This window comes from Sitophilus oryzae, unplaced genomic scaffold, assembly GCF_002938485.1.
Source record: "Sitophilus oryzae breed Bouriz unplaced genomic scaffold, Soryzae_2.0 scaffold_1639_pilon_pilon, whole genome shotgun sequence".
Classification (NCBI taxonomy): domain Eukaryota; kingdom Metazoa; phylum Arthropoda; class Insecta; order Coleoptera; family Curculionidae; genus Sitophilus; species Sitophilus oryzae.
In genome coordinates this window covers 862,981-875,079 of record NW_022146324.1, presented here as the reverse complement: position 1 = coordinate 875,079, position 12,099 = coordinate 862,981, and the positions used below count along the sequence as shown (strand labels likewise).

General features: G+C 32.0%; 1 protein-coding gene across 4 annotated transcripts in view; it reads left to right on the top strand.

Moving 5' to 3' along the window:
- The window catches only part of LOC115880644 (ATP-dependent translocase ABCB1), an 80,568-nt gene that overhangs the window by 58,538 nt on the left and 9,931 nt on the right, over positions 1-12,099 (top strand). For all 4 annotated transcript variants that reach the window (XM_030897924.1, XM_030897922.1, XM_030897923.1 and 1 more), the window contains exons 11-19: positions 782-897; positions 956-1,071; positions 1,151-1,293; positions 1,381-1,531; positions 5,609-5,727; positions 9,505-9,774; positions 10,700-10,861; positions 10,919-11,122; positions 11,171-11,312. In XM_030897924.1, the coding sequence (XP_030753784.1) occupies positions 782-897; positions 956-1,071; positions 1,151-1,293; positions 1,381-1,531; positions 5,609-5,727; positions 9,505-9,774; positions 10,700-10,861; positions 10,919-11,122; positions 11,171-11,312 (1,423 nt within the window). The remainder of the gene's footprint in view (positions 1-781; positions 898-955; positions 1,072-1,150; positions 1,294-1,380; positions 1,532-5,608; positions 5,728-9,504; positions 9,775-10,699; positions 10,862-10,918; positions 11,123-11,170; positions 11,313-12,099) is intronic.

Here is a 12,099-nt window from a genome sequence, read left to right as displayed (position 1 = left end):
TAAAGTTAATTAATTTTAACTAATACCAGCAATTGTAACTAATTATGAAGCTACTTGTTAAAGGTAAGTAATAAATAGTTTTGTTTTGTCATGGCAACTATGATTTTATAGGGTAATTGTATTAAAAATATGGGTAAAAATAGAAAAAATGGGAATAAATCGCAAACTATCAAAAATAGGGATATGACATACTTAATAAAAGTTAAAGAGTGCTGTCAAATCTACCAGAAAAAATTATAATATATAGGGTGTCCCATTTAAAAAATTTGAGATTTTTTAATTTTAAATAGTTGAAATTCATAAATATATTTTGAACACCCTGTATCATTTAACTAAAATATCTTTGCATATATCTTTTTTTTCATCTCTATGAAACTCTCTTACCAAATTTTGGTACTCCAACTTCAGAAACAATGGCACCACTGACAATTTTTTACCACACTGCAATTTAACATTTGTTTAAATAAATTGAAATATTACAAAAACTATTAATTTTAGGTATATAACATTATATATATAAAAAAAGTTATGGAATTTTACGCAGAATCTAAAAATAAAATAAAAAATAGGGTGTTGCATTTAAAAAAACATATATTATAGCCGCCACACTTTTTTGAAGCACCTTGTATACTCTATAATAATTTTAAAATGTGTATCTTAACCATCCCTATAACTTTTATATTAAACATTTTTTTTGTAAACCTTGAAATAAATGAGATAATGGACTTTACTCTATCGTTGACTCACCCTGTACAATTCAAAATGACATATTTACTTACAGGTATTTATTGATGGAAAAGACCTAAGAGATTTAGATTTAACATGGTATAGAAAAAACATCGGGGTCGTTAGTCAAGAACCTATTTTATTTGATACCACAATCGAAGAGAATATTAGGTAATACCGTTTATATTTTTAAATGTTTGTTTAAAAATTAATACAAAAATATTCTTAGATATGGAAACACAGAAGCTACAGAAAAGGATATAATTGAGGCGAGTATGATGGCTAATGCTCATGGTTTTATCAAGAAACTTCCTAGCGGATACAAAACGCTTGTAGGAGAAAGAGGTATTACAATTTCACTCTGTTTCACTGTACCCTTTTAAAATAATATTGCTTTTTATGTATAATTATCATTTATTTTAAGGGGCTCAGTTATCAGGTGGCCAAAAACAAAGAATAGCTATAGCAAGAGCATTAGTGAGAAATCCAGCAATATTGCTATTAGATGAAGCGACATCAGCTTTAGATACCAACAGCGAGGCTAAAGTTCAAGCAGCTTTAGACAAGGTAATCACAGTTGAACACTTAATCACAGTTGAATCACAGTTAACACTAAATCTAAAACAAGTTTTTTTTGAACAAACGTACTTCTAGGCCAGTCAAAACAGAACTACGATTATAGTGGCCCACAGGTTATCTACAATTAGGGGAGCAAATAAAATTTTCGTAGTGTCAAATGGTAAAGTCGTAGAAGAAGGAACTCACGAACAACTTCTGAAATTGGGAGGACATTACTTCACTCTAGGTAAATAAATAAGTACAGTAGTTATAACTTATGCTTGTAATACTCACAAAAGTATAATTTCTATGTATAGTCTGTCCAACGAGAAGATCCTTGACAGTGATAGATGTGTCTGTCATTTTAATTTCAAAGTAGTTTATTTTATTTTACAAAGAAATAAGTTGGTACAACTGGAATGCATAGCAGGAAATTAATATATGTATTTAAAATTTCACTGACAAGTAACTTCAAAATATTGTGAAAAAAACTGTATAAACCTGAAAAAATGCAATCGAGTTATTTTATTTAATAATCATTTTAACGGTATGTGTTAATACAAAACAAACAAAAACAAGACACCACATACCAAAAAATATAAAAGAGAACTATTTCTTACTTTCAAGCTTTATGAAACTTCCCGCATTTATGATTATATTTATCAATATAACTTATGTACAAATGCAAATTTGTAATATTCCGCAGGAATAAATAAAACAACATAAATAAAACAAACTTTATTAAGAATAGCACTTACTAAATTTTATAGCTCACAGGTTGATTAATTAGCTTTAATCTTAATTTTTTTTAAACCAGTACCTTTTAACATTATTTTTCTGCAGTACTAAAATCCATTATTTACCTATCGTGTGATGTCGATATTTTACAACTACTCCAGTTTTTAGTATGTGTTTAGTATGGTCCTTCTACCATATTCGAGATGCACTTATCTACGACGAGATGGTATACGAACTTTATTGATAGTAACTTTATTGGTGTATCTGTATAAGACTTTCTGCCTGGGCAGCCAGTATTAACCATAAACTGTGATCTGGGTTCTACAGTTAATTTTCACTCGATTTTTCCTCTACTTGACTTCAAAAGACACAAAACACACGAAATAACACGAATCAAAATGCATCATCTTCCAAAACGCAGGGTATTTGACAAAAGTTGTCACAAAATTATAACCTATAATTTGGCAAGACTTTGACAAACGTCAAAAATCTAAAGGCGAGTTCATACACATCGGCGTCCGTTTGTCCTTCATCGTTCCGTCAAACCAATAAAATTGAAATACGATCTGTCATTTTTGAAATAAACCAATGAAACTGGTTAAAAACAACAAGTGACGACGCATGACGAATTTATATTTAAACCCATCCATAGTTAACTTAAAAATTATTAGAAACTTTTTTTAGTAAAATAAATAGATTGGTATTTGGTATTGGTATCATCTGCTTTTCTTCTGTCGTCGTCTATCGAAATCATAGATAAATGCAACAAGTTTAGATTGGAAAGCCCGTAAAAATGTTGGGTCGCGAAATTATTTTGGGTCGCGACCGTTATACGCGATCTGGCGCTGCTATAGCGGTCGCTAAGAACAACGGCAAACAAAAACAGAAATAATTTTCTCTTGTCAAAGTCAGAATCTTCAAAAATCATAATAATCTTTCAAAATCTAAACCGCTCTCATTAAAGAAATTCCGAAAAGTGTTTATAGCGTCCATTTTCAAAGTAATTATTGCTATCTTGTGAGTTTAATTCAAGTTTTATTTACTCCAACCGGTGATAATTGTGAAAAAGTGGCATTAAAAACTTAAAAATCTGTGCTGTGAACTGTGAACTTCAAAAAACATCGTGGATCGTGGCATAACGTCGGTTTCCAATGTTTCATAGGTATTTCCACGGGGGTGTCACTTGTATGGGAAAAGAGGCAACAGTCAAATTTAAACGTGCCAGGACCAACGACAAAGAAAGCAACATCTGCCAGGCATTGGCTTTCTTTGTCACTCACATTGCTTAAATCATGATACCGCGGCCATTTTGCCAACAAAGAAGCTGGCCGGGCTGTCCTGGCAAGTGATTTAAAACAATTTTGCTTTTTACAATATTAAATTACCATTTGGATGTATTTAATGCGATTATTCAATTAACTGGTAAGTCAGAAATTACACACAAATACTTTATTCGTAAATACAACTAAGATGTAAACGTAGTTTTGTATTTTTAGATTTCAACTTTTGCAAAGACCCGCCGATAGAACTTGCCTGGCAGCGTACCTGTTTAACTAAACGTATTATTTCCTGATAATAATATCAAAACACGTAAGTACCTCTATAATTTATGATGACAAATGATTTTGATTATGTTTTATGTTATTTAAATACTTTCTAACCTCAAATAATAGTAAGATCCTTGTTTATATCGCACAGCCCGTTCAAAACTGTATTGTCTTCAAAAAATGTTTACAAAACAAACAATTATTACAAAAACAATGTCCTTTTAATCTGATTTATACCTCAGAAGGATGCCAGTAAAATTTTATTAAATCAACATTATATTATTTGGCCATTAATATCCAAAAAGGAGCATATTGCCTTAACTTAAATTTTCTTTTACTTCTCTTGACAATGTTCTCTATATTCTCTATTTTGAGTTAGTAAACTTTTGAACGGGATGTGCGATATATAAAATACATAATATATCCAAGGGTATGATCTGATAAAAGTATTTTTTGATGCATTTTTTGGTTTTTTATGCACGTTGGCTTGGTTTATGTTTTTTCAGTTTATATTTATTTGGTATAACAGTTTTTTTTTTTTTTTTTGCCTTTGGAATGGCATGCATTGAGGCTAGATACCTAGTGTTTCATTAGATCATTAAAGGAATTTAAATTAGCATATATTTTTTGTGATATTAGTGTGTTATCATGATACAGGTAGTTGTATCATAGTGCCTTATGCATGTTATTTACCTATTATATACTTATGTATTATCAGTAAATAGATGATAACATACTACTAAAATGTCTTTTTAATAGTATGTTTATCCTTCCAATTCACTAGTTATTTGCAAAATGTATTTTGAACTAATTTAAGTCATTAATTGATCATCTTTCTTTTTCAGGTTCAGGATATTCTTTTTTCATTGTTAAAAAAATATATATATATTTCAATATTATTGTAATATAAATCGCAGCTCTAAAAAATAAATGATATTGTTTACTAACGTGTAATTTATTTACTATGAATTTTCTCTGAAAATAATAAGTTTTTAATAATATCATTGATTTGCTGTATAAAGTTAATAGACATATTTTTTAATACATTAATTTATATAAAAGTAATAAAAAATATGTTTATTAACTTTAAACAGTAAGTCAGTGATACTTATAAAAATATTTTTTTAAAAATTTCCCCTCTTTTAAGCCCCGCCCCTCCAATTCCCCTCAATTTAGCTAGTACTGCCAGGCGACACCAGATGGCGTCTGTTTCCATTTTTTAACATGAAGTTAGCATTTCTTTAATGTACCTATTCTCTGGGTATTTCATATATGCGTCCTGATATAAAATAAAGTTTCTTGTATGCAACACACTGTATTTTATTTATAAAATTAAACGAAAATAATAATAAATTTGAATAAACAATATTTGGCGATATAATTCCGGAAAAAGCCGAACCGCTCCGAAATTTTCAAAAGTTTTGGGTCGCGACCGTTGCAAGAATAGCGCCAAATAGTGTTTACATTGTCCTTATGGGCACTTTCCAATCTAAACTTGTTTCTTTTATCTATGATCGAAATCTTACCTGAGAAAAAAAACAGAGTATATGTAACTATCGGTAGGACTTAAAAACTCTAAATATTTGCTTCTGAATGTTTACCAATATTTTTGTGTCAATAATAATGAAAAAGTGTTTTGAATTAAAGTGGTTATAGCACAGCCTATTTATTAGACAGCCAGTCTACTTAATATACTGCACTTCTCTTAATATTTTATGAACGAAATCGGCCATGTTTTTAGAGGATTGTGTTTCGCTTGCCGTTATCTTGTTGTTGTTTGTCCGATTATAGATAGAATCTAGAACTATATTTGATGTCAATTAAACTTTTAGTTACGTAATCGAAGGCGCGGTTTTTTAAATTCATTATTGCCAACCATGGACATATTCAGCGCCGGGCTGACTAACTGGAATTTAAATTTTGCGCTGGGGATTCAGGTGGTAGCTTTACTATAAAAAATGTCCAGTTGCCACAGTTATTTATTTATTTCCTGACATTGTCATTCGTTTGTTAATTAATTTTCAATTTAATTTTTCCAGTTACCACACAAGTTCAAGGAAACGAAGAATTTAAAAATACTAATTACGGGGACGAAAAATCGACGCTGTTAGATGACTTCAAGGATGACACAGAGGAAGAAATCATTGTAAATGTAGCGGTAAGTCTACTTACCGTAGAACACATAGAAAATAGCCTGCCTAACGAGAGAACACTTGACAGTAACAGTTGTTGTCTGTTAGGTTAGGTCAAAAATAAATTACTATTTCTGTCAATTTCTCGATGTCATCTGTCGAAATCATTTCTGACTCGTTGTACAAACTTTACTTCCGGTAGATCATGGACGAAAGCAATTTTTTTAAGAATACAAATATTTTGGACTGGGTAGTTGTGATTGCAAATATTTAGTTTGATCTCTATCACATCTTATACAGGGTTGTTCATCAAAACGTACAAAATGTACAAAGTGTACAGGTGCCAAAAAGGATAATATTACTAGTCCATTTGCAGTTTCGCAACTAGGGGGGGCTAGGGGGGGCTTAGCCCCCCTAGACTCAAAATTAGCCCTCCCAGATGTTTGGTGCGGTTCAATAAAACCACGTGATATAGTGTGATTCTACGAGCAAAGCTGAGTAACAAGCGTCAGGTTCTCATGGATGATCACCAAACTTTATTAATATTTACTAGTTTTAAGTTTTTGATAATATTTTATTGATAATATAATATTTTATTATGAATAAAAATTATCCTTTTTTTGGCGTACGCTTGGCATTTCAGGCGAGGCACAAAAAGTAATTTTTACTCAAATAGAACATGCAATTTTTTTACGTATTTTTTTTAATTAATAATTTAAGAGTTATAACCAGAAAATTTGAGTTTTTATATGGGACACCCTGTATATTTTTAATTCATTGAAATAAAAAAAAATGCAATTTTTTTACGTATTTTTTTTTAATTAATAATTTAAGAGTTATCAACAGAAAATTTGATTTTTTATATGGGACACCCTGTAGATTTTTAATTCATTGAAAATAATTTAAAATTACCTTTTCAAAAATATAGCACACTTGATATTTTGCCTGTGATAGAAAAAAATTCTAGCCGTGAACAGCAATTAAAACGAAAATAATATTTGCAATGAGAGATGCAGAATTTTATAACAATTTAAACTATATTTAACAACATCTCAACATCAACAGATTTAAACTATATCTAATAATAATGTTTTCCCTCCTTAATAAAGTTTACTCCAGCCTAAACAACCATCATTCTACAGCAACAATTTTCTGTGATTTTTCTCAGGCGTTCGATTGTGTAAATCATAAGATCCTAATTAATAAACTGCAGCACTATGGGTTCAGGAGATCATCTCTCGAATGGTTTAAGTCGTATCTGAGCAACAGAAGTCAACTTGTGAGGGTGGATACCACGTTGTCTTCTAGCAAGCCAATAGAATGTGGAGTACCACAAGGCTCAGTACTAGGCCCTATTTTGTCTCTTCTTTTTATTAACGACATTGCTAACATAAACATCAGTGGCAAAATATGTCTTTTTGCGGACGACACTAGCTTAACTTGGAGCAACACGGACATCGCGGCACTTCATAGGATTATATCAAATGACTTAATCACCATTAAATCTTGGTGCGATTCGAACCTCCTGAGTCTCAACATTTCTAAAACTAAGGCTTTGTCGTATAAAAACTCGTTGCAGCCTTTTGTACTTGACAACACCACCATTAACGTCGTAAAATCCGTAAAATTCTTAGGGCTTGTTGTGGACAATTCTCTGAAATGGGACATACATATCGAAGCTTTGTCGAAAAAATTGAGCTCTGCCTGTTTTGCATTAAGGTCTGTTTCTAAGGAGCTTAACTTGTCAGTGGCTAGAACTGTTTATTATGCACTTTTTGAGTCGCACCTCAGGTATGCCCTTCCATTCTGGGGTACGTGTTGTGCGGCTCAATTTGACCGCATTTTCAAGCTCCAGAAGAGAGCTGTTCGATATTCACTGGGACTAAACAGCAGAACTCATTGCCGGGGCTTTTTTAGAGAATTAAAAATATTGACTCTTCCTTCCTTATTTATATTTGAATCCGTTTGCCTAATACGTAAACATGTATCAGCTTCTCAAGAAAGGCCATCTCACACTTATCCACTCAGGAACGCGGAGCAAGATCTTTATCTACCTACCCCACGCTCAGAGTTAGTTAAAAGTTCAATATTATACAACTCGAAAAAAATGCACAATCACCTGCCATTTGAAATCAAATCCATAACATCATTTTTTTCATTTCGCAAAGCATTGAACTCTTATTTACTAGACAAGGCTTTCTACGCCGTAAATGAATTATATTTGAATTGAAAATCGAATTTGATCTTGAAAACACTGGTCTAATGTTTGCTATTGCTATATTTACTAATGACATCGAAATTAATTTATTTAGAGGTCATTGATATTTTGCTATAAACTGGCTAAATATTTTTGAATATTATTTTAATTTTTTTTGTTCTTTGACATTGTAAACATTTATATATGTTTATTTTAACAATGACTGCCAATATTATTTGTATAATGTTTTGTATTATCTTTTGTTTGTTTGTTTGTGTACCTTGTTTTTTTTTACTTTGTTTGTTAGTTTACCTTTGTCCACAAATTGAAAAATTTTTTGACAATAAAGGCATTTATTTATTTATAATAACAATAAAAATAGATAACAAACCAAGAGATTTTGCTACATGTGTTTGACATGTCGACCGTATTCTATTATGGACACACGGGACCGTTTTTAAACATTTCTCGCGGAATTTATTAACTCAGTGGCGTTGAAAGATACCCTCGCATAACCGCTAATTACTTCTAATTCTTGTCTAGATTATACAGGCAATTTGAAAATAAAAACCTTTATTCTTTCGCAAATAGAAAAATCCATACGCGCTGAGTCCACGGCCTCGACGGCCAACGGCTGGAACCTTGGTTAGCTATTCATTATTCTCGAATTGGCTGCAAAAATTTGCTGATAACTTCAGTGTTCTGGAGCGATGCTTCGTTTTACTGAAAAAATATGTTTTCGAATTCCATTAGGGGCAGATCGCCAAATAAGGGGTCCAAAGCCTACTAGTTAAAAGTGGCGAACTTTTAAAAATTCTGTATTTCGAAGGGGACTATAACAAAATATTAAGTATGCTATATTTTTGGAAAGGTAATTTTAAATTCTTTGCAGTTAATTAAAATTATACAGGGCGTTCCAAATAAAAAAATCAGTTTTTCTGTTAATAACTCTTAAATTATTAATTTTAAAAAAATTATACTTAAACCATTAAAATGGTACTTTGGAAATGTTTTCATAAAAATACAAAATTTTCCATAGCAAAAAAGTTATAGAGATTTGTTAAAAATGCACATTTTTGAATAAAAAACCCATAACTTCGAAACAGTAACAGATATCGATATGCGGTTTTCACTATCATCTTTTTGATAAAAAATTGAGCTCCAGAGACCGACATTAGTTTTCGTCTATCTCCTATAGAAAAGGGTGTTTCCCTTTAAAAGCGTCCAATTTGACCCACTCTGTACATAATAAAGATTGGTTAAGATTAAGATAGTATTAATTTCATGGTATTATTAAATAAAAAACAAAAAAATATTATGAACAAAACATTACTGTTTTTTTTAAATTGGTATTATCCTCAAATCTTACTTTAAAAGTCTCGGGGCTTGGGCCCCCCCAACAGTCGGTGTCTAGTTGCGCCCCTGTCCATTTGTATACAAAAAGAAAACTATTTAAATTTTTATAAAAGAGTATACCATTAATTAAATAGACTACCATTATTTCCGCAATATTAACATAGTAATAACATGGGAGCAATCTTTATTTTTTTCATTATAGTAAAATTAGCTAATATAAATCTAATAAATAAATTATCTTAATACACAGAACAACGAGGCAGATTCGGACAGTTTCGTGAAGAAAGCCTCCCTGTGGTCCATCGTGAAACTGAACAGTCCCGAATGGTTCCTGCTCTTTCTGGGTAGTTTGGGTGCCGCTCTGATGGGCTTCTCCATGCCAATTTTCGCCATTTTGTTCGGCAACATTGTCCAGGTATTCGACAACCCCGATCACGACTACGTCAGGAGCGAAACGGACAAATACTCGCTGTATTTCGTATTAGCTGGGGTCCTAGCCATGGTTGCAACATTTTTACAGGTAATTTGAAAAGACCTAACAAAAAAAGAAGAATATCTAACTAATGGGTAGACACGACACTGGACTTATGAAACTTAATTTCTTTACAATCATACAGACTCTAAAGGTGCGTCCACGCAAGCAGGCCGAACGAACACATGAAACGCGAAAAACATGGCAAACAGTCGGATCAATATGATCGCGATGCTCGCGGTGGTCCACGTGCTTACGATCGCATAAAATGCATGTTTGGACTAGGTAGGTCGCGGTACATCAGAGACGCTTCGGAGCCATGCGAGCACACTTTACGGCGGTTCGAAGCGCTCGAGTTGTTTGCCTTGTTTGTTTAGTTTTTAGTTTGGTTTCATTCATAGAATTCAATATTTACTAATATAATGATGATACTACCATGATTTTTCTTTTTTTGCCATGACGCCAGTGACAATTTTAGCGATTTTTAATAGTTTGTTGTGTGTAGTAAATTTTGTATAAACTTTATTACAATGGTAATTTATTCAGCTAAATGTAAAAGGCGCAGTGATAAGAAAGAGCCAGGAGTTACGTTCCATAGGAAAATAAACAGTCCACTCCACCTTTTTAGCGTTTTTTTTATTGAATTCGATGATTATTTTTTTTCTGGTATTATATGTACTTGATATGTGCTATATGTCGATACTAGTTTTGTACCTTTTGTTACCATTTTAATACATTTTTTTCGTAATTAATTAATATGATACCCCCGATACACCATAGGCGTAGTCAAAACAGTTATCAAAAGTATAAATATCGCTTCAAGCGGCTATGTTAAGAAAAATATGTGCCACGGCACTGTTAGGAAGAATGGTAACAGTTTGGTCTCGGGTGTTATTTGTCCTTGTATTCTTTAGTCATTGTATTACACTATGCATAGTTTATTGGCTGTTTATATAACTATTTTCTCTTATAGATGTATATGTTTGGAAGAGCCGGTCAAAAGCTGACCTACCGCATTCGAAGTAGAATGTTCCAAGCAATGCTCAAGCAAGAAATGGGTTACTTTGACAGAAAAGAGAACGGAGTCGGTGCTCTATGTGCTCAGCTCTCCAACGAAGCAGCTCAAGTCCAAGGCGTAATTTCATTTTATTTTATATCCTTTAAAAATGTACCTATAAAGAAACATTTTTAGGCTACTGGTCAACGAATTGGTGCCATAGTGAATTCGGCATCCACTCTGTTTTTGGCCGTTGGTTTGGCAATGTACTACCAATGGAAACTGGGACTGGTTGCTCTATCGTTCTTTCCATTGATCGTCATAGCTACTTTCCTTCAAAGGAGACAGATGGCTGGTGAAAACGAAGCTTACAGAAAATCTTTAGAAAGATCAACTAAGGTAAATATTACTTCTCACTAGTATCTCATGATAAAAATAAAATTTTAGATTGCAGTCGAAGGTGTTGGCAATATAAGAACTGTAGTGTCTTTGGGCTGTGAAAAAATCTTTTACAATTTGTATATTGACGAACTAGCCCCTCATATTAAGACAAGTCTAAGAGCAACGCATTCCAGATCACTAGTATTAGGTAATTGTATATTACATAGACATGTTTGTAACATACCCTATTCATATACACGGTGTTTCAAAAACATGTGCCATTCCAGGGAAATTCCTCACGAAAAATAAATTTTATTTTTTTATCAATATAGATCCGATTCTGCTTCATTTCGTAACTACAGGAGGTTAAAGTTGTTTTTTATTTATTATTTCATTGAAAATACCTTTAGCGAGTCAAATGATATTTTGACAGTAGATGTCACTATTAGCCACTATAAGTGCTACATATAATGCTAAAAAAATTTCGACAGATTGACGTGCATATGGGTTATCACTGGAATATTTTTTATAAAAAAAATACTTATTGTACGCCACTGACATTTTTCTCTAAATAACACAATTGTGTAGGCCTTTTAATGCCAATTAAAAGTTGCCCTTTGATATTTTATCGATTTCGATCTCCTAAGATAAACGCAATTTTATTAATCTGCCTTAACCCAAGTCTAATGTTAGCAAAACTTGATAAGCAAAACTTATTTTATATATGATATACATGCATATATTATTATTTAGTATTAGTTAATTGGCAAGTTAAGTAATACTTAAAGTAACTTTGATCCTCAAAATGTCATTCGAATCTCTTGGCTTGGAAGGAAATTATAATTAATCAAAAAAAATAAAACTTTTACCCCCTGTAGCTACGAAAAAAGCAGAATAGGACCTACGTTGATATGAACCATAAGTCTCATTTTAACGTGAGGAATCTCCCCACGAGAAATGGCACATGTTTTTGAAACACTTTGTAGAATGATTAA